The 24,168-nt window shown below is 35.9% G+C and overlaps 1 protein-coding gene across 3 annotated transcripts in view; it reads right to left on the reverse strand.

Annotated features, from left to right (window-relative positions):
- DPP6 (dipeptidyl peptidase like 6) overlaps positions 1 to 24,168 on the reverse strand; it is a 1,012,545-nt gene that overhangs the window by 127,660 nt on the left and 860,717 nt on the right. For all 3 annotated transcript variants that reach the window (XR_007947662.1, XM_051961469.1, XM_051961470.1), the window contains exons 11-14: positions 19,007 to 19,130; positions 17,076 to 17,114; positions 11,137 to 11,244; positions 7,022 to 7,113 (exon numbers count right to left, since the gene is read on the reverse strand). Coding sequence is in view for 2 of the 3 variants with exons in the window: in XM_051961469.1 (XP_051817429.1) it covers positions 7,022 to 7,113; positions 11,137 to 11,244; positions 17,076 to 17,114; positions 19,007 to 19,130 (363 nt within the window). In the remaining variant the exon portion in view is untranslated. The remainder of the gene's footprint in view (positions 1 to 7,021; positions 7,114 to 11,136; positions 11,245 to 17,075; positions 17,115 to 19,006; positions 19,131 to 24,168) is intronic.

Genomic DNA, 24,168 nt, shown 5'->3' on the forward strand with positions numbered 1-24,168 from the left:
GTGTCTTTTAGGGCAGACATACAACTATTATTATCTTGATTTGAACTAAATTGGACTAGGTGGGAGAAGTGGCAATCATCTTAGGTTTGGATATCTTTCAGGCAGCATAAGGAAATGAAAGCTGAAATTTGCTCACTAGAAACAACCTGTTACTGATTAGTAAATTTTCTTCTGTCTCTCTAAACTGGACCCCAATAAGCCTATTTGATGTTAGGCTTATGAGAAACCAAAATAGATAGCACACGTTAAAAAATGATAATAACATAGTTTAAATTCTGTTTCAGACACTATTTCTATGACCCTCAGCAAATTATTTAACTTTTCTCAGTCTCAATTTTCTAATCTGTGAAATGGGGATAATAGCTTCTCAGAATTGTTACAGGGTCAGACTACGTACTGCATGTTCAGCACTTGGCAAACCTTAAAAAAGCTCTATCAATGATAACTATTATTATTATCCAATTCAACGTGACTATGTAGATCAGATTCTTTTCCTGGGTAGCTTAGGCAAGAGGTGAAAAGGTTCACAGAGGTGGCTGCTGCTTTGAACAATGTGGCTGATGACCAGCTATCCATTTTAGGATTTTCTTACTGGTAGAAAGAAGTTGTGCTGTTGTTGTCACTCCCACAATCATGGTGGCCTGGATCCTTATACTACAATTGCAAAGCATTCTGTGCAGAGAGACTGTGGCAGAAAAGCAGGTATGGTGTGTAGGGGATGGCTTTCTCTGATTGTGGGTGTCCATGGAGTCTTAAGAATCAGGCTGTGTTGGGAGTTGCTCAAAGTCATAGGTACCCAGAAAGCCAAAGACAAATAATGATGTGTCTCTGTCATAGGATCAACAAGAGCTTTGATCTTGAAAGCCTTTCCTGAGCCTCTCCAAATTTGTTAATGTTAAAAAGAGGTCTTTAAGCTGAAGTGAGCAGGAAAAAAAACTTGCCTGTGTTCATTCACTAAATCATGGGGAGTAGCAGAAATGACAGAGTAAGAAGACTGACAATGGAGAATAATTCACAGGAGAGGAGGCAGAAATAATTTTCAGTGTCAAAAATCTATACATAAATATAGAGTGTAAGAGCCAAAACTAAAGATAACTAGAGATCTTAATGCAGAGAGATAAATTCTACTGTGCACATATTACAAATTCACAGAATTTTGAGATTTGGAAGGGACCACAGCAGTCACTTAATCCAATTCATATCTGAAAGGAATTCACACACACATACAACACAACCAACCAGCGTATCACTGAAATTTAGTGGGCTGTGATTCATAACTGGAATATAGTGATGGAGGAGTATATCTTATTCAGAAGGAATGAATTCAATAAAAGGGGTAGACTAGTAAAGTTATATATATAAATATATACTGCTATTAGGGATTTAATAAACTAGAAATAAGAAATAAGAAGATTGGGATTAGAATCAGTGAAGAGAGAAATAGAAGCTATTTTGTGTTGAAGAAATACTATATACAACCTGGTCAGAAGGAGGAGATGAATCATGAGATTCAGAAGGAGATCACGAGGCTGGCATAAAGTTATTAAATATCAGTGATAGGAAAGTTATTTAACTAAGTCTCATTTGTAACTTTCTGTTAAAAACCCCCAAACTAAAAAATCTTCTCACTTGCCTTGATTTTTGTTATTCAAAAAATGGTTGAAGAAAGAGGAAGGACTATTACAGGGGTCTTGATTCTAACCCACAAGGAAAAATTAGTTGCTCAAGCAGAAATAATGGGAATCTAGAGAAGAAGTGGCCATAGCCTCTTATAGTTTGTGATAAATTTGGGAGAAGTAGATTTCATTTGGTATGGGATCAAAGTTCAGCAAAGTTAGTGGGTTTTACCTGTGGCTATATGACTATGTCAGCATAGTAGGGGTGAGAAGTGGAAGCTACTTCATTAAAAAGACCTAAGTTTTGGGGAATAAGCTTGAGTGATACAAAGCTTTAGCTTCTTGAATTCTGGCTTTTTAATTTTAAAATGTAATTATAAATTTAATCACTATTAATAAATTATATATACAGGTAAGTATATAAAACAAAGCATAAAATCGTAAATGAATAGCATTCAACAAGTTAAAACCAAATAATTAATAAGTAACAAGCAAGCAGGCTTTTCTTCCAGGATGGTTTAAAATGATACTAACTTGTTTTTTATTTTATTGCAGCCAACTTGCATAGAATTACATCTCAGTCCATCGTATTTTGTATTATTTAATATAGGTCTTTTTATATTTTTGTATTTTGTTAATATTTTTTCATACAAATTTATTTTGTTCTCATAAAAATTTATTTTGTTTTCATACAAAATTTTTTTTTGTTTCAGATAAAAATTAATGGCATTATAATATTCTGTTACATTAATATGCAGCAATTTATTCAGATATCCTCCAACTGTGGGATAATAAATAGGTCATTATATTATTTTTGGCTATTTCTTATAAAGCAGCAATGAGTGTTGTTTTGTTTTTTTTTGTATACAGAGACTCCTTTTCCCTTTTTATGGTGTTTTTAGGATGAAATCCTAGCAATGGAAATGTTACATCAAAAGATATGTATCCTTTTCTGTAATTTAAAAGCCTGTTTTTCAAAACATTTGTATCAGTCTTTAGTCCTACTCTCTAGTGATGTAGGAGGGCACCCATTTACCTGAATTTATTTCTTAATATTGTTCAGATTTCCCAAATCTGAATTCTCTTACGGAGAACTGTTTGGTTGCTTGGTTCATCCCCTTGCATCCTGATTCTCTTCAAACACTCCAGTAACAAATCCAACCTAGATTTTTATATTCTCCCTGCTTTCCTCTCAACTCAGAACTATCTTCTCTGCTTTGGATAAGGATTATTCTTCTCCCCTCAGTCTATAACTTTCTAATCACTGGCCCTGTCATTTGGGATGTGTGACATTCAGATAAAGGGCAGGGAGGATGGTTCAGTCTAAAGTTTTAGATGAGAGGTTGGCTCAAGAGAGATGGTATGCTGTCAAACATGAAATTCTGTTAATATGGATGATTCCAGTGAAGAAGAAAAGGAGTAAGTACTTTTCTAAGGAGACTGATGTGGCTACCCAGAAAACTACAAACTTAAGCTTAAAAAAAGACATATACAGAAGATGAAAGCATGGCCAGGTAACAGGATCAATACAAAAGAATGACACAGACATTTAAGAATAATGTCTGGAATGCTAGTTTCCAGATAAGCAGAGGCTTGCAATGAATGCTAAAGACAATACAACTCTTTATGATACTCTGGGGATAAGAGGAAAAGCAAAGAAGGGACACAGCTATTGCTCAGAGTGGGCTGAGTTAATGATAACAGATGACAATATGGTAGGAGTGGGTAAGTGGGTGGGATATTATATTTCTGTATTCGTGACAAAAATAAAGCCATTTTAGAGTAAGTCGCAATTTCAGAGAAGACAGTCACATCCAAAGCCTATGTTTTTTAATTCCCCTCTACTACTGTACTTGTGCAAGGCTACCCAAAAGGAGTCTGTTCTGTCTCAGATGACAAGGCCAATTCCAGATTAATATAATGAGGAGCTCCCTGTTTCCTTTCTGGGACAAAATAAGCTGATCCCAATCAAGCACAAATTGTTTGTGAACCCAAAATGAACATTTTTCTATATGCTATGAATATCTATGGGAAATGAGTGGAATTAAAAATTTTCTTCTTTTTCTCTATAGGGTAACCTATACTTCTCCATGCTACAGCTCATAATTATGTGTGATTTGCACACAAAATTGTGGCATAGTAGATAAAACACTGGGTCTGACATCAGGAAAATGTGACTAAAATTGACCTCAGACACAGATTAAGAGTGTGATCCTGAAAAAGTCACATAACCTCTGTTTACATCCATTGCCCATCTGTTAAATGAAGATAATTATAGCATCCAGCTAGCAGGGCTGTTGGTATGAACAAATTAGATAATAATTGTAAAGTGCTTAAATTCCTGGCACACAGTAGATACTAAATAACTATTAACTATTACAGAGAAGGAGCTTCTCAAGTCTCTGTTTCTGTATTGTCTACCAAGGGAAATGATCCTCAGACTAAATACAGAAATGAATAATTAATCTGGAAATTTAATTTCAGAATAAGAAAGAAGATGATAAAATAATACATAGCAATGAACTGTCTTTAATGAGGCTCATGTAACTAATCCTGTGTAAACTATTACCCAGGGTTAATGCTCATGTGATTGCTCAATTGTGATCTTTTTGAGATCTACGATCTTCTAAAAACAAAGAAAAAAAGTTAAAAGGTACTGAAGGCTAGAGAAAGGCAAAAAGTGGTCTTGATTTTCAAAAAAAAGCAAAAAGACAGGTTCTTCCATCTAATCGACCAATAGATTTGCTTTTTGATACAGGATAAAATTCTAGAACCCAACTAGAATAATAACTAGAATAATTGGAAGCAGTAGTTGTGATGAAATAGCAATGATGGATCAAAAACAAATCCCATCAGACTAAATGAGTTTCCTTTTTTTCTTTTTGATAGAGTTGCTAGATTGGGAGATGAAGGCAATGATGCACAGATAATAAACCTGGCTTCTAGCAAGTAGCAATGCTCTCACGCATCCTGTAATGAGAAAGAGAGATATTGGTTGGATAAGTTAGAAGGATTCAAAACTGCTTCAATGACCAGATCTATGGAGTCATGATTAATGCCACCTTACAAGGATTCTTGTATGAAGTAATCCAGGGATATTTCTTGGCTGTGTCTTGATCTATCTATCTATCTATCTATCTATCTATCTATCTATCTATCTATCTATCTACTTATCTATGTATCTATCTTAATAGTTTGGACTAAGGCACAAATGGCAAGCTTACAAAATTTGTAGATGACACAAAGCTAGAAGAAATAATTAAATATTGGATGCCACAGTCAGGTTTTAAAAATATTTCAACAGGATAGATTGTGGGGCCAAAGCTAATAAAATAAAATTTACTAGTGATACACCTAAAAAGTCTTAAATATGGATTAAACAAAAGTTAACTTCTTAAGTAGAAGACTAAAAGGAAGAAGGATAAAAAGCAGGTCATCTGAAAACAAATTTCGAGGTAGAGAATTAGTAAGCTCTCAGAATTAATTATGATAAGATAGCAATTTTAGACTATATTAAGAAAGTGATAAAGTATCCAGAATGAGGGAGATGATAGTATTGTTGCATTCTGTCTTTGGTCAGATCAAAGATAGAGTATTGCGTTTAATTCTAGGGTTCATATTTTATTTTTTTATTAAAGCTTTTTATTTTCATACCATATGTATAGATAATTTTCAATGTTCTCTCTTGTGAAACTTGTGTTCAAATTTTTTCCCTTCCTTTCCCTTCACTCTCTTCTCCAGACAGCAAGTAATCCTATATGTTAAATATGTGCAATTCTTCTTTACTTATTTCCACAATTATTATGCTGCACAAGAAAAATCAGATCAAAAAGGAAAAAAAAGAGAAATAAAACAAAATTCAAGCAAACAACAACAAAAAGAGTGAGAATATTATGTTGTGATCTACATTCAGTTCCCACAGTCCTTTCTTTGGATGTATATGGTTCTTTTCATCACAAAAACCACTGGAATTGTAGATAATATATTTTAGGAATGAGACATCTGCTGGACAACTCAGGGCTTATTTTCTAGAGGGCAACTAGGATGGTGAGGCTACAGGAAATGATTTCATGGGAGGTTCAATTGAAAGAGCTGGGGTTTATAGGAGAACAGATCATTGATTTTTAGAACTGGAAGAGGGGGGAATCTCAAAGGTCATCAAGTTTAATCTCTTCATTATACAGATAATGAAGTCTAGAGTATTTAAGGGACTTACCAAAGACTTTTCAGGAAATAGCTGATTTGAGATTTGAATACAGATCCAACTCTAAATCTATAGCTCTTTTTTGAGTTGTACCATGACTGAGAGAATTTAAACCTTTTTAAATAGAAATGAATGGGTAAATCCCTAAAACAGATACTGCTCAGAAGAGGAAGGTCCTGGTAGTATAGCTTGATTGAGTGAATGAAGGTAGTATGAAGGCAGTAGGGAGAAGGGACACATGAAGAAGAGTGGAGCAGGGAACAAAGTCAAGCTTTTTCACCCATTATATTCTGGCTCAGGAATGGCCATGGGAGTTTGCTATGCCTAGGGAATTTTTTTTGGTTCGATCTGCAACATTTTGAATGGAGAAAATGTTTGTGTGTGATAATGGCTTTGAGCAAGTCTCTGAGACTATCCTGTACCTCAAAGATTTGTCCTAACAACAATCAGCCATTAGCCTCTCTGTTACAAGACATCTTTCTGACCTTCCTTAGCCAAAGTACAATTCTGTGATTTCAAACCATAGCATTTTCAGTATTACTATGGGAACTGTAATGCCATTTTTAGAGAAGCATGAAAGGACCATGGAGAAATAGGACAATGAGTACTAAAATGTGTTTATTCTCACAGACTACAGGTATGCATACCTCATCATGGGGTTTAGGGGCATGGCATGCCTGCAATCTGGAAAATCTGTGTAAAAATTTTGGCCCTCCCTTTGTATCAAAGGAGTCTGAATCCTTTCTTTCTTTTTTTTTTCTTTTATGGGGTGTTTGTTGTCAAATTATTGTCAAATTTGGATTAAGAATTTGGTCATAAGTTCTGTGTTGTCTGCTGGCCTTTGTGCATCATCTGTGGCTTCTGCAAAACTCCCCGCAAGATCCAAGTTGCAGAAACCAAGGCTGTGGTACTAGTTTATTGATATAAAAAGGGATTCTCCCTTCACAGTAATTGCTGATAAAATGGGGTTAAATTCTAACACTAGATAGGGAGCCAAGAAAGAACTCTTTAGCAGAATATCTTTGAGATGTTAAGAACTAATGATGTTTTGGGAATGAAAAAGATGGCTTGGGCTTCATGTCCTGCGTGCAATTCGCTATAGAATGATTTAAAGGCATTCCATATATCTTCATTAACCTTTGAGGCGAGAATGTAAATGCTGAAAGAGCTTGCATGATCTAGTCCCTGGTGTTTTACTTACATTTTGTTTCTCTTCTCATCATAGGCCAGAATCTTGGTCACATCCCAGTCCCCTGAGGTGATGGACTGGAGGTTGTCATTGCTGCTATTGGGCTACAACACACAAACAAGATGACCTTGTTACTAGAAAGAATGATACTGGGGACTGTTACTTTTACACTTTCAAATATTGTATGCCAGCTCAGTAGAAACATGGCTTCCCTATGTGTATACCATGTCCTCACTCCACCTTTCCATTAAGGAAATTCTTATATATTATTCAAAGTGTAACATCTCCAGGAAGTCTTCCTTAACCATCCTCTCACCTCCCCTAAATTTCTAGAGTGCTTATTGTCCACACATTTGTCTTATATAGCCTGTACTACATCAAAAAATCAGAATGTGAGATCTTGAACCCTGTACAAAGTTGGGACCCAATACCCATTTGTAACTTGATTAGTTGATGATATCAGTGGGAGAAAAGGGAAAAAGGAAGGAGAGAGAAAAGGTAGGAGGAAGGGAAGATGGGAGACTTTCTTTTTGTATTCTTTGCCAGTAGGTATCAGGGTAGTTCAATACAACATTATTGAGTGTTGCAGCTTTCATACAAGCCATTTCTTTCTAAATGCCTTACAGAGTTAAATAGTGTAATTGCAATCATAAATCACCACAGAAGGAGAGAGAAGAGACAAGCTTGACAGGAAAGATGTTTTCCACAGTGATTTGAAGTGGGCTGTAGAGGCAATGAGGTGCAGAGTTATAGGCAAGCTGTTCTGGAAGAAGGGAGCTCTGGGAATCAGGCTCGGAGCTGGCGATAATTAAATTAGGTGAAGGGGCAAAGACAAAGACCCTGGGGATTTCTGGAGTGGAAGTCAGGAAGAAGGTGGAAAAGAATGAGAGAAACACAGAAAGAAAAGCAGAGAAAAGAAAGAAGAAATGGGGAAAGAGAAAGAGATGAAGAGAGGGAAGGGGAAAAGGTGGCAAGGAGATACAGAGAGCACATAGAAATGAGTTGTCAGGAGAAAATGTCAGGAGTAGGAGTAAACACTGAAAACAGGGAGGGGGAAAATGGAAGACAAGACCATCAATACAATGGTTAAAAAAAACCAAGGGAATATGGACAGGACAATTTTGTTATTATATTGTTCATTTTAATATAGATTTTAAACAACAAATTCAATTGCACATGAATTTTTTTATTTTTTATATTATGTTTTTGTCAATGATTGTGAAGATCATATGTAAAAAGAAAAAATTTAAAAGAAAATAATGGGAGTCAATTTGGTATTGATCTCTAAAGGGGGAACCAGTAGACTTGGGGAAGGGACAATTTCACAATGGCAAGTATTTATTAAGGACCTACTCATCTGCTGGGCAGTATAAGTAGTCATTGTGGGAAAACAGAAAAGAATAAGAAATGGTGTACACAGTGCTAACAACCTAGTAGAGGAAATAAGAGAGACAATATAGTCTACTAAAGAGAATAAAGAGATTTGAGTTCAAGTCCTTTCTAGGACAATGACTCTAGCCATAGTGATCTCTTCTTTTACCATAATCAGAGAAGTAAGTTATACACTATTATGTTTTTCCTCATTTTTTTTTTCTTGTGAGGCATTTGGGGCTAAATGAGTTGCCCAGGATCACATAGCTAGAAAGTATTAAGTGTCTGAGGCTGGATTTGAACTCAGGTCCTCCTGACTCCAAGGAGTCATTGGATCATCTAGCTGCCCCAATTATATATTATTATGTGCTGATATGTAATTGTTCAATGTGAATCTCTTCTCTTCCCCACAGAGTGTATTAATTCCTTAAGGGCAGGGACCACTTGAAATTCTCTTCCATCATCTCCAGTGCACAGCATAAGTCTGGGAACATAACAGGTACTCGATAAATACATGTTGATTAAGAATTAGCTAAGCTCAGAAATGAAGTTTACAAAGACCTCAGTTAAGGAATTGCCAAGGTCAACAGAAAAGTAAATGAGATAACAATGCCTTGAGATGCAGAGGGAAGGATGAGAGAGGACTACACAATGATACCCTCTGGCTTACTGTGAGATAGAGCACATGCAACCTTTAATAAGAGGCTTTTCTCAATATGTTCCTTCCCCTCACTCCTGTGCCTTTATCTGAGAGCAGTGTAGATCAATGTAGTATATTCGAATAGATAGTGAATGTGAGTTTCTTGAGGGTAGAGACAATGTTTTTGCCTCTTTGTATCTGAGCACTTAACACACTGCCAAATATTTGATCACTGACTGATTAGAAAATGTGGTGGATTTTGCAACAAGTATTGTTACATTTACATAGTGCTTTGAAGTTTATAAAGTTTTTTTAAAAGGCTATTTCAGTTTATCTTCATAATAGCCCTAGAAGAGATATTCCCATCATCCCCATTTTAAACAAGAGGCAAAAGAGTTTTAAAGATGGGGTAAGCTTAAATAGCTAGCCAGCTTGAAGCCACACTGTTAGGAAGTAACCAAAATCAGGACTTAAGGCAAGGTCCTTGGATTCCAGGTTTTGCTATCCTGTCATGTTGGCTCGATCAGCCTGTACACCCCAGGAATGTTCTCTCTTTCATAGTAGTCACAGTATTAGACATTAACTATATCACTGCTATGGTGACTCAAACCACGTCTGGAATGCCTCCAATGCAGCTTCCTTTTTGCCAAACAAGATCCTGGTACATGTAAGAAAATTGTGCCGATATTTTTTGGGTATGCTTTGTTTTAGAGTAAGAACAGCTAACTTTAGTTCCATCCTTATATAACTGATGTGGCTTTAAAAAACCTAACTCCACCAAGAAAGTGTGAAGAATTGACGCCAATTGGAATATTTAAGGGAATATTCCACCAACATGGAAAAATAATTCCCAAAGCAGAGTTCCAGAAAGATTCTACATGATTGCCATATCTCTGAAATGAGTGCTGGGTTTTCCATTAAAAAATATATGTGTGACTCTTTCCTTATATGTATATATGAACACACATATATAAAAACCACATGTGTAATAGATATATAAGCACACATGGACATATCAGTAATATTATACATAAAATGCAATATATACATACACTATATACTGATATATCAACATATGCCTCATTTTATGTATGTTTTATGTGTTATATTACAGATATATTTGTATATAGACATTTAAATATCCATGTCTTTGGCTCTATCATTCATCTATTCTTTCTTTTCTTTTTTTCTACATGTCTATTACCTATCAAACTTTAGATTTATACTTCAAATGTACTGAAGTTCTCTCAGTGTAGATCCACCTATTCTATCATCACCTTTAGGTACCAGACATGGAAAACTGAAAAGAATGGAACACTTAAAACATACACACACATAAACACACATACACACACACACAACCCACTCCTATGTTTGGCTTAAATTAATAACAAGGTATGACAAAGAGTAGGTGGGTTTGAGTAGACCTGAGAGGACTAGCAAGTGAATGTTGCACAGGCAGTGTTATGAGTGGAAAGGCTGCTGGATTTGAAGTCAAGAGATGATTAGTTTTGAATCCCACTGCTGATATTTATCAGCATGTGACCATGAGTAAGCCATTTATCCTTTTAGAATCTTGATTTCTTCACCTGTAAAATGGGGAAAACAAGGCCTCAGGTACCTATCTCATAGGATTATTAGGAAGATCAGCTGAGATAAATGTTTATAAAATGCTTTGTAAATCTTAAGTCCACTTCAAAATGAAGAGATAAGTCAGGAAAAATCCAACAAACTTTTAGGGATTGACAGGGAAGGCTGGCTATTGGTAGGAGATGACTCTAATTGATGAAAAAGAGGCAGCAAAACATATATGACCTCAATAAATATGGAATGGATAGAAGTTTATGAGTTTGTTGAATTAGAAAAAATTTAAAAATATCCTAGAATTTTACATGAGCTTCACATAAGATGACATTTAAAGGGAAATACTTATACCTACTATTTCTTTTAGAAATGGGACATCCAGGTCAAAGGCTTTGGTCCATCTTTTTCTGAGGATCTTTGAATATGAAATGATGGTACTTCCTAAGGGAACTAAGTCCCTTATCTTATTTCCTGTCATTAGGAGTAGGCATTGCTCCAGCAAAATAGCATTTCAATAACAGAGCATTATTACCTGGGAAGATGCCATGCCAATATGGTAGAATTTCCCTCGTCCTCCTTGGGGAATGGCTCTGACAAAGAAAAACTTTCGGCCGTCTTTGGAGAAGATGGGCTCTTCATTCTGTAGGAAGCAAATATCCAGATGAGCAGGTCAGTACATTTTACTCTGAAGCAGCTGAGAGAAAGAAAAAAATACCCTTCTCTCCATATTCTCCTAATTATAATGAGATTCATATTTAGTAATACATTTAATGAGATGGGACCAAGTTTAATAAGACCTGACACACAGGAAAGAATCAGCACTGAGATCTTTGCTTTTAATGTTTGTTGGGACCATTCATAAACCAAAAGGTCCTAGAATTATAGACCTAGAGTTGGAATATATCTCTCAGGCTATCTACTACAGTTCCTTTATTTTACAAATAAAGAAACTGCAAACCAAGATGGTTAAATGTCTTGTAAAAACATCACAGATAGTAAAAGTTAACTGTTGTTTGTCCTTCAGTTTTGAACAGGATCATGACATCAGGAGGAAGTGTCTTAACTTGTGAGTGAATTGGACTGGAGTGAGGGCGGGCTGTGCAAAGTCACCAGACTTGTTTTTCTCTTTGGAGCTATATAGCTTATATATATATATATAAGCTATATATATGTATATGATGATATAGACCAGGATGATTGGAGATAGCCAAAGGAGGTATATAAACAAAGTCCTCTGACTTCAGAACAGTACTCTTCCCACTGTATGGAAGTGAGGAAAGGGAGATGGTAACAGAAACCTTATGTGATACAGTATAAACTTAATATTTATTGGACTAAAAATAGGAGTCCAAAATGAATTACTTCTCTCATCTTCCCTTTTGATCCACAAAAAGACTCCAGTCCTTCTGTGGATCATCATAATCTAAATATGTGGAGGGTAGTCCTTCATAGGCTATGTGTGATGACTGCGTATTTAAAATCAGCCAGAGTTAGGAATTCAGGTTAAGGGGAAAATCTTCAATCTTTATTGAAGTGAAGAAGTGAAAAAGGATTGCAATAGCAATATGGGCAGCTGCGACAGGAAGCCAGTTAGCAGAGGGGATTGGAGATGAAGAGCTGTTGACTTTGCTGACATATTATTTTGCTTATTTTAGCTTGTGCATCACATGTCCATCATTGGAATTATTCTGTATTTTGTATAGCTGTTCTTGAATGACTGGACATCTAGTCCTATAAAAATAGGGCCTTGGAAGGAGGCATCTCAAATTGCAAGGAAGATCTAGGGTCCATTTCATTAGAGGAGAACATGGACTCTTTAATAAAGTGCCATTGGCTTAGAACTCAGCCTTAGTCTCTTTTTATAGTAGGTGGATAATTTTATTCTCCATACTTGTCTCACCCTAAAGATACTCAAAAGCAAGAAAAAGTGGGGAAAAGAAAAGAAGATATTTTTTTAAATGTTGTCAAATGTAAAATAGATTTGCTTAAGAACACAAGGGATTAGTTGTCCTCATCATCTCTCTTTTTATCCTTCGAAAAAAGAATTTTGGTTTCTTTAAAAAGAAAGACATTTGTTGTTTGAGTCATGCTTTTCTGTACCTACTGTCCCTTTTATTGAAAAGCTTAGTACTCATGTTTATTTTTCTTCCCAAGGGAAATGGTAATAGGACAAATTCAAAGTGAATGGCTGAAGTGTGGTAATCTTCAATGTTGATTTTATAGTCTCCAAAATATAAGTAGCCCACTTCTCAGCATTCTGCTTGTTTGCTTTCTTTGTTAGGTGAAAGTAACCTGTTAGCTTCTTTGAAGTTCAACTTTAAAAGTTCTCATTGGTGAACACCAATTAATTGAACATCTGATTCTATGAGTTCTGAGGAGAACAAGAATGAGCTGTGGTAAAGAGCAATTTCAGCTGATTAGTAGTCAATTCATTTCTTTGAAGCAAATGGACATGTGCATATAAGATGTATCCAAAGACAAAGGATACTATGCAATGAAAAAGGCATTTATTTTTCATAAATACAGTACACAAACTAAAAACTCTAACATGAGACTTATTTAAATTTTTTATGGAAATATAGAACAGAATTTTGAAGGAATGAAAATAAAATCAACAATTAATTTGACATTGAAAACATATTTCTGTTTTCTAGTTAGGAGTTGTGAATAGCAATATTCCTTTAGTGCAGTGGAAAATAAAATTTGGTTTTTGAGCTGAAAAAATAATCTTTCCTTTAAAAAGTAGCACATAGAGGCAGCTAGGTGGCACTGTGGATAAAACACCAGCCCTGAAGTCAGGAGGACCTGAGTTCAAATTTGACCTAACACTTCTTAGTTGTGTGATCCTGGGCAAGTCACTTAACCCCATTTGCCTCAGCAAAAAAGAAAAAAAGAAAGAAAGAAAAGAGTAGCAAATAAGTGATGTTAGAAGTGTTTTTTATAATCATAGGTCAATCTTATTTCGATGAGAATAAGTTTATATTTATGATGTAAATATACCAGATTAAATATGGAGTCAGAAGATTTGAGTTCAAAGCTTAACTTTGTTCTTTACTTACAATTATTTTGCTTCTGTGGGCCTCAGTTTTCTCATTTGTAAAATAAGCAGATTGAACAGAATGATTGCTAAGATTCTCTGCATCTCATAACTATAATCTTATAGACCAGAAAAAAATGGATGAGCTAGAAATTTTTTTTTTGTCAGTAACTTGTTAGCATCTTACACAAAGTCAGAAATAACTTCTTTCTAAGGAGGCTGGGGAAAATGTTAGACTTTGGTGTGTGTGTGTGTGTGTGTGTGTGTGTGTGTGTGTGTGTGTGTATGTGTGTATTTATATATGTATGTTCCCTACCAGATACTAGTAATGATGCTGTACTTTCAGGCTAGATGATAAAAAGAGACCAATCCCTAAAATAAAAGCAAACAAATAATAATTACAAGAAAAGTGGGCTTTTTTTTGAGTTAAATTTCTGGCAAAAAAGAAAAAAAATAATGAGACACCAAAACAAAATGATAGGTCTTGCAGTGTATATCAAATGACAAAACAAAACTAAGCTTGCTTTAAAGCAGAATAGTGTAAGACAGAGCTTTCTAACTTTTAGCTGATGAGGAAATTCTTTTAATCTTTCTTAATAGTTATGATTATCAGGGGCAGATAGGTGGATAGAGCACCAGCTCTGAAGTCTAGAAGACCTGAGTTCAAATCTCATATCTGACACTTAACACTTTCTAGCTGTGTGACCCTGGTCAAGTCACTTAACCCCAATTGCCTCAGCAAAAAAAAAAAAAAAAAATCCAACAACTTTTAATTGTCAGTGTGGATGGAAAATGGATAAGATGACTGCTGTGTGGATTGCTGATGTGCAAGTTTCTTTTTCTTTTTAATTTTATTTTTTATTATAGCTTTTTATATACAAAACATATGTATGGGTAATTTTTCAACATTGACCCCTGCAAAAACTTCTGTTCCAACTTTTCCCCCCACCCTTCCCCCAGATGGCAGGTAGTCCCATGCATGTTACATATGTTAAAGTATATATTAAATCCAAAATATGTGTACATATTTATACAGTTATCTTGTTGCAATGTGCAAGTTTCTAATCTGTTTCTGGATGACTGCTCATCTTACTTCCCTCTCTATTGATAAGGATAATATAATATTGATAAGGATATATAATTAAGTATAGGAGCTTACTATAACAATACCAGATAAACCTCCTCAAAATATGTCCAGATCTTAGTCTATCAATTGGGGAGTATCATGAGGCTTTTTAACCAGTGCCAAAAAGTGTTTAAAAAACAGTGAACATCTAATAAATGTTTGTTGATTGATGATTAAATGTTAAGTGAATGAAAAGAAAAGAAGTGGGGTTTCCAGAGTCAGGGACATTGTTCTATCTACAATAAAATTTTCAATGACCTAAATGACATGATATAAGTAGCACTGGAGGAACAAGGGAAAAAATTCAACAGTTTTTGCCCCCAAGGACCTTATGGGGTTTATATATGGGGGGGAATAGAAATCGAGGCATGGGTGATACATACATATATATACATACACATATATGTGTGACTATACATACATATATCCTAAGCCACCACCATGACCAAGCAGTTCCCCTTTTCAAAATTCTACCTATTACCTCTAAAATAAAAAGTAAATTGAAGAGTTTGGTGCTTAATGCCTTTCATTATTTAGTTCCCACTTTCACATTACTCATCTTTGTATATTCTATGTTTCAGTTAAACTGAACTCTGAGCTATTTCCTACACCTGAAAATCTATCTCCTAACTCCGAGAGTTCTTTCTCATAAACCTTTGTTCTGCTTAGAATGGACTCTTTATCAATTCCACTTTTTGGAAGTTGCCAATTCTTCTGTCAAGCCTCCCCTGATCTGCCTCCCTCCTAGCTGTCAGTACTTTTAAAATTACCTTGCATTTACTTACATGTATACATGTTATATGTCCATCTAAACAGCTAAGTGGTACAGTGCCTAGAGTTCTAAGTCCAAAACCAAGAAAACTTCATTTCAAATATAGCCACAGATATCTTCTACCTGTATGATTCTTGGAAGGCATTCAACTTCTGTCTTAGTTTCCTCATCTATAAAATGGGGGTAATAACGGCACCTACCTCTCAGGGTTGTTATTGTGATGATTGAATGAGTTATTTAAAAAACACCTAGCAGAGCGCTTGGTATGTTAGTAGGTACTTATTATGAGTACTTTTAGGATATCTCTGTTTTACTTACATGGGTACATGTTTTTATCTCTACAAAGGAAGCTAGAAGGGATAGTGGAGAGACCACTGAGTCAGGAGTCAGGAAGACCTGAGTGTAGATCTAGCCTCAGATAAATTACTAGTTGTATACACCTGGGCAAGACACAATTTCTATTTTCCTCAGTTCCCTCATCTGTAAAATAAGGATAATAATAGCATCCAGCAAGTGTTTACTAAATATTTCTTTGTTCAATGAACAAGAAGACTAGAAATTCAAGCTCAATAATAGATTCTTCCTTTTACTTCAGCTCAGACTAGCAAGGTTCAGACTGACTCATCACTGCAGAATAATCCACAAGAAGAGACTTTTATTAAAAAACAAACAAACATACAACTCATTAAACTGCTATAACACATGGAAGGGAATTGATCTATGTCAGTCAAGGGAATATGCACAGTAATGTAATTAGAGGTACTTGAAAATGACATACTGAATTATGAGTTGGCTGGTATGACCTAATCAAATACACAGGATGATCTTAGAGGGAAAAAAAAAACCCAAAAAACTAAATGACCTCATTTCCCCCAGGGTTTTAAATTTTTTTAGCTTAGACTTCAATTTCTAAACACCCCAGGCCTATGATCTGTTAGTTTACACTGCTGTCTCAAGTCATTTCAGAGTTAGAGATAGACAGATGAGAGGGGGGAATTCCTTGTCTATCCATGTTTCTGTCTCTCCATCTCTCGATCGCTTTGAGGAACATGACATATGGGATATGAAAGAGCCTGATATATGGGAGCAGAAAAGTAATTGCAGCCACGAAAAACTTGCAGAGAGCTTTCAAACATCACAAATTTTCTGCTATTTTGGTCCACATTTGGTAACTTTCTATAAATCTATCAGTGCAAGGTATTAGAAATTGCAAGTCCCAACTCAGGCGATATTCCTAAGGTTCTGAGCAAGAAACTCCAGCTCATTAGAACTCAATCAACACATACCCAGAGAGTTTACAACTCAAAGAACCTGGGTTCAAATCTTGGCTCTGTCACTTACAATCTGAACCTTATTTTGCTCACCTGTAAAATGAGATATTTTAAGGTCCCTTCTAACTCTGTACTTATGATGTGATATTATCAGAAGTTTTTGACTCTTATAACACTTGCTTGAGCAATATCAATCTCTGGGGATGTATGTTTCTTAATATCTGATTTCTGCAGCAAAAATGATGAATAGTATAAAGATAGTTACCTGTCTGTGCAGCCAAGCTTCGCTTTCATCCTCATGTTTCTGAAATAAAATAAGAGAATTAGAAAAGGGATTTTTACATGTATTGTATCTGGGTTTTTTAAGGCAGAAACTGATTTGACTGCATCTAACTAGTGGCCGCACAAGAACAGAAGAATTGCTGAGCCGTGCTAGGTGAACAGGTAAGCCCAGGGCAGCCTCTTTCTCCTTCTTTGTGGCTCTGGGCTAAATACATGGATCATTGTCTCCGAGGTTTGTCTCCTAGTCTAGTAACAAAAAGAAACCCACAGCTGCCACAGAAGTGGCCTTTCTCATCTGACATGCATCATTTCACAGACATTCTCAGAACTCCATTCCTTTTCCTTTAAGGCAATTGTAAAATGTTGTCATTTTAGTAATGAACAAGAAAGCCTGTGGGGAGCCTTCAGCCCAATACTTACTTCACATGTCCCTAAACTTATACTAGGAGGCCCCCAACTTCTTAGACTTGATGGTGATTGGAAGGAGACATATTTTGGAGTATAACCTGAGAAAACATCTGGACAACTACATCAGCTATCCAAACAGATCTATTAAGGCATAAGGTAATATCATCAACAGAGCTTATATTCCTGACACAAATCTGTCTATTAAAAATCCCAGTGGAAGCCTTCCAGTGACAAGGGGGATTACATCTGAAGTTGATTTTTCTGACCTGATTCTTTTTCCTAAATCTGGTAATATTATATGACAGACAAATGCAGGGGTCTGGAAGATCTTAATTGGTTTATTTTTTGGCCCAAAGATAAGAGCAGAAGGCCAATAAATCCAAATGGCTTATGGAAAAACATGGCAAAGTGAGATGATATGGCTATTGTACAATGGGATAGTCTATCCCACCTGGGGTTCTGTCATTGGGTCTCATTTGTTATAGAGACTGACTCAAAAATTTCCCCCTAAGTTGGTTTCTTTTCCTTTGAAATCAATTTAAAATCCTCTCCAAATAAGGAAAATAATTTCATGTCTTCTTAATTTCATTCCCTAAAGTCTCCCTGTAGTGAGTATTTCCTGAATCCTTAGCATATAGCCACTTTTCACTCCTTTCCATCCTCCAAGAGTACTAAGCTCAAGAGTGTTTCTTAAAGTATGGGTCACTTGGAGTAAGAGAGTTGTATCTTGTCAATGGTTTCTATTCAAGGTGATTGTCAGGGCTAATCTTCCCCTTGGAGTTAGGAAACAGAACCCAGGAGTGACTGCTCAGAAAAGCTGTTGACCAGGGTTTCCTTCAGTTCTACCATTTCGGAGAGAGTTGTTCCAGTGATTGTACCAGAGCTGTGATTTTTTAATGAAATTATCCCATATATTTTTGTAATAAAAATCTTCTCACAACTGCCAATAGTTCAATGGGAACATTACGAATGACCTTCATAAATTTGAGAGCCAAGATACTTGTACAATGCTATAAAATAAAAATTGTGTTAATAGAGAAGGCCCAAGGCCATGTCCAGATCTGGACAATCCAGAGTGCCTATATCACTAACTTGATCTACTTTATTAATTCACCACCATGGATAGCTCCTCTCTTCTTCACTTATTTCTTTTCCCTCTTCTCTATATCTGCCTAATAGTGTCATGAGCTTTTCTTAGCCTTGGTGGTGACTCTCATGCAGAAAAAGGTTCCCCATTAATCTATTTATCCAGTGAAAGCCTGGTTCTAAGAACTATTCTGATTGTACATTTCTATGATACAAACCTTATGGTTATATACAACTCTTAAGCCCATTTAAAAGATGGGATGATGAGTAGAGAATCTTCTGCTAGTTTGCAAGGGACTGACTAATGGATTCACTTGAATGCCTAGGTCAGAATGACTTTGAGAATGGTTTTGATAAAGTTTGGCTTGATTAGGCTTGATTTGGCTTGATTGTCCAATCATGGCTGAACCAGTCTCTTACCTTTGTGCAAACCCCAGTAGTAGCATCACAGAGTGTGAGGATGGATACATTCTGGGCTCGGTTCAGCCAGTTCACTGCTACTTTGGTACTTGTTGCCCACTTCACCATGGTTATATAGTAGTCCCTGAAAGCAACAAAAACCTCAGAGTTACTGGGAATGAATGCATCCATTGCTGTGTAGAAAATAGTCACGGTCATTAGCAGATCTAATAACTAGAGAGTGTTATTGACCCTCAGGTGGATTCTGATACGTGGGATTTTTCTTGCAATATTAAATATTTATTATTTTATTTCTTTGATAGGTAATAAAACCATTTGTATGTCTGAAAGTAATACATCCATATTAATATCTTTAATTTTTTGATGTGATATTCTTTAAAGAATTACCCAGATATATCCCAAAGAGATAATAAAGGAGAGAAAGGGTCCCACATATGCAAAAATGTTTGTGGCAGCCCTTTTTGTAGTGGCAAGAAACTGGAAACTGAGTAGATGTCCATCCATTGGAGAATGGATGAATAAGTTATGGCATATGAATGTCATGGAATATTATTGTTCTATAAGAAACAATCAGCAGGATGATTTCAGAGAGGCTTGGAGAGACTTACATGAACTGATGCTAGGTGAAATGAGCAGAACCAGGAGATCATTGTACATGGCAACAGCAAAATTATACAAAGATCAATTCTGATGGATGTGGCTCATTTCAACAATGATTGAGGCTATTTCCGATGATTTTGTGATGAAGAGAGCCATCTACACCCAGAGAAAGGACTGTGGGAACTGAGTGTAGATCACAACATAACAGTTTCACTCTTTTTGTTATTGCTTGCATTTTGTTTTCTTTTGCATTTTTTTTCCTTTTTGATCTGATTTTTCTTGTGCGGCACAATAAGTGTATAAATATATATGTATATATATATACATATATTGGATTTAACATATATTTTAATATGTTTAACATATATTGGATTACTTGCCATCTAGGGGAGGGGATGGAGATAAGGGGGGAAAAATTGGAATACAAGGTTTTGCAATGGTCAGTGTTGAAAAATTAGCCATGCATATGTTTTGAAAACAAAAGCTGCAATAAAAAAATGAAAATGTTTTATAGAACAACAAAAAAAGAATTACCCAGAGGTAACTGATACATGTTGTAAAAAGGAGGCAAATGTGCAAATTCCTTCAAGTTTTTTGTAAATAGCCCAAATAGGGCCAAACAGCCCAAGGGGAACAAGCGTAATAAACTTTTTCAGCAAAATGCGTCTGATTCCTTGATTTGTTCTGATAATGTGATTTTCCTATCACAGGCACTGAATGTATTGAATCAGAACCTTGGTACCGAGAGGGAATGAAAGAGGCCAAATAGTGTTAGAGATCATACAAAGCTTAGAGAAATGATAGACTATTTAAAACATCAAAAAAAATTTTTTTATTAAAGTTCCTAGACTAAGAAGTCCTGTTCTCTTTTTCCTTCTTATCATTAGCTTTAGAGAGAATGCAAATCAATCAATTTATATACATTTACTGAACCCCTAATCTGAGTCAGATATTATCCTGGGTGCTGGGAGCTAAAGATAAGGAAAAGTTCTTTATTCTCAAGAGCTTATATTTAATGGGAGAAACAACAGTTACACAGAAAGACAAATATTACATACAAAGTAAACAGCAGATAATTTAGTTGTAAAGTACTAGAAAATCGGGAGAAACTTCATATCAGAAGATATGTAGGATTTTTAAGCTGAGCTTTTAAGGAGTCTAAAAGATCCTAAGAGTACAGGTGAGGAGGAAGACTATTCTAAGTATAGGAAAGGGAATAAAGGTAATCTGTTGTTTCCTTTGTTTTCCCCATTTAGTGAACAATGCCAGAAGAACTACTACAGACACAATAGCATTTAAATTTGGATTTGAGAATTCTGAGAAGAAAAATGAAGAAGATAACCATCCTGGATGAGACCCAAAATGTAGAGAGAAAAGAGAGAAGAAGTTCTTGTGATGGGACTTTAAGGGAAATAATAATAGTCCTGGGTATAATAGTAAAAAATGCATACATAATAAGGCTTTTGCATATGTCCAGATTCCCTAAAATGGAGGCAGCCATGGGAAAGGGCGGGGACTTGATTCTGGGAGAAAATGTCCTGTATTCATTTACCATATGGATGGGAATAGCTTCTTTCTACTTGCTGTGTAAACAGAACTGACTATCTTCACTTACTCTTTTCAGTGGCATCCAGAGGAGAAGAATGTATGCATTAATAGCATGGACTGAATGTTGCAATTAACTCAGCAGAGAAACCTGAAAACTCAAAAGTCTAGGGATACAAGCCCAGGAGCCTTTTAACTTGAAGCTTGGTAGAACTAATACTATATTGGAACTAAACTATATTGTCAACTTAATTCCTCTTATTTCGAGAATGAGATGGTATGTGCATGGGGGAGACATATGTCCCACAGATGTTTTAGGTGAATGTTTGTATGTTTGTGCTATACCTTTGTAGTAAATATTTCATAGTACAAGCTAATTTCATCATTAAGTAGTTAAACAGAACTGGGGCCAGGGACCCCTAAAATTGGTGTAGTCGTTTGAGCCAATGGCATTGATGAGAGCATCTCTCCCAAGCTCCAGCTCCCTAAAGATACTAGAGAATCTGGAGGGAGGAGTGTAAATGCAGCATATCTAGCTTCCAGCCAGTGGGGCCCAGAGCACAATGTTACACACATATGGCCCAAATGGTTTCTTTTAATAGTGTAGAGAATAATTCTGAATTGTATTTTCTCTCTTATTATGCTTCATCGCCCATCTATTGGTAGGTAGATATTTAACATAATATCTCTATTTCCACAATGGCAAAGACAACTCTACTTTTCCTGTGTCTTTTCTGTTGCCACAATTAACCCATACAAGTCAGGATTTAGGGCTGCCAAATTTTCACTTATACCAAGTAGATGTGATTAAATTTGTAAGTAACCCACAAGAATAATGAGGAAAATCTGGGTTCACAAACTTCATGTATCAGTATTAGAGCAAGCTTCTCCTTTAGCTCCTCCCCTCTCCTGGTGGGAATGAAACAGAAAGAAATAATCAAGCAAATTACCAGGAATATGAGTACCTAGCTGCTCCTATCTCCAAAGGCAAGGCAGAGATCATGAAGCAAAATTTTTTTCATTGTGCTTCAGTCTCCCAGGGCTCATATAAATTCTTGGCAAGAAGGGGCACTCCCTAGCTTCTGATCATCAACATATGGTATAATAATCTACCAATCATGAAAGAAGATGGGGTCATAAAAGACCAAGGTGCCCATTACGTTTTCTTAGACCATTTGCCTCCTCTATATGACTCAGCAAAATGGAATATCCTTCTCTTTCTCAAATCCAAGTTCAAGCATTGTTTCTGTGAACTATTAAAAATCTACCCAGTTGCCATAGGTACATCAGGCACTGTCCTTTCTGACAATGCTTACTGTATAGAAATCTGAGAATAAATGTTGGGTCTTCAAGACAAAACTAAGTTTCAACGAATATCAAAAGATGGGAGAAATGTGAGAAAGGATCTAGAAAAGAATGGTTAAGTATTTATTATGTATTAAACAGCAGAGATGCAAGCACAAAAGTAAAAACAGTTCTTGACCTCAATAACAATACATTATAACATAGTGGTAGTTAGCAAGATGCATTTTGATCCAGGAAGTTAGAGAGAAGGGATATGGAGCTAAAGGGGAGTAGCTTGATATGCCCTTTCCAGAGGAAAGGCAAAGCTGATTTCTAGGATAGAGAAAGGGAAGAAAAAATGACCAGGGAGGGGCAAGATAACTAAATCATGGGTAGGACCCAGAAAAAGAGCTAAATCTTCAAAGGCATAGTCTCTAGTTCAGATGGCTAGGTAGTTGATGAAAAAAATACAGAGTACAGAACAAAATTATTTTCTGTTAGAAATAGTGGATCAGATGGAGGTAATCAACAACAAGAAGGGCAATGGATTTCCTGGAGGCAAAAATTCAGAGGAAGAAAGTTGAAACCTTCCAAGTATGGCTTCTGGACAAGGTGGCTTGTGAGAAGATGCTGAGGAAATAGAGAATGATGAATGGGAGTTAACTAATGGGATTCCAAAGAGCACACATTATCATTGCTGCTGGCTCATCCCTAAACCTGTGTGCTGGGATCTTTAAGCCAGAGTGGGCATTGAGGGAAGTCCTATCTAGTGGGAAGATGTATCCCAGAAGAAGGATAGTATAGGTGGAGGTAGCAGTCCAGGGGCAGTATGAGAATGGACGGGCAATATCATATAAATAGTTGAAGTGAACATCTCTTTATTGTAGTGAGTTCTATAACCCTTATTAGTATCTGTAGGAATGATTTTAACTTACAGAATGAGAATTTGAACACTTAGCCCTTGAAAACATCTATAAACAATACTGGAGAATTACCAGAGTCATTCTCTAATTAATATACATAAAACATGCTTGGGGGAGGGATGGAAATAAATAACAAGGTGGGAAAACCAAGCAGTCAAATGTTGTGTTATTTAAACTTATCCCATAATCTTAAAAACATACAGAATAAGAGTTTTGTTGTAGGCTAAGATACTGGTAGAATGGGGGAGGTATGAGTTAACTCTTCACATTTCTATAATATTACCTGGGGTTGTTGGAATTAAAGAAGTTATGGTGTAAACCTGGGACAGTTAGAGTTAACTGGGCCACCAGGTATTTTGACTGAGGACTCATCTATGGGCCCTTTAGGCAAGAAGAATATAAAAGTGACATTCAAGACTTTATCAGAAAGCTCCTGACATACCAAGTAATATCCTTGATAAGTTATCAAAGTTATTCTATATATGCTATAACTTATTTTAACTTTCTTGCTGGAGACTTTTACTTTCCGGGACAATTTTAACCACCTTAAAGACTGTTTTTTACCTGTAGCTATTTTTTAATTAAAGCTTTTTATTATCAAAACATATGCATAGATAATTTTCAATATTCATGCTTGTAAAATCTTGTGTTCCAAAATTTTTCCCTTCTTCTCCCCCACCCCCCACTTTCTCCCCTAGAGAGCAAGTAATCCAATATAGGTAAACATGTGCAATTCTTCTACACATATTTCCACAATTATCATGCTATACAAGAAAAATCAGATCCAAAAGAAAAAATGAGAAAGAAAAC

This window comes from Antechinus flavipes, chromosome 5 (assembly GCF_016432865.1).
Source record: "Antechinus flavipes isolate AdamAnt ecotype Samford, QLD, Australia chromosome 5, AdamAnt_v2, whole genome shotgun sequence".
Taxonomy (NCBI): Eukaryota; Metazoa; Chordata; class Mammalia; order Dasyuromorphia; family Dasyuridae; genus Antechinus; species Antechinus flavipes.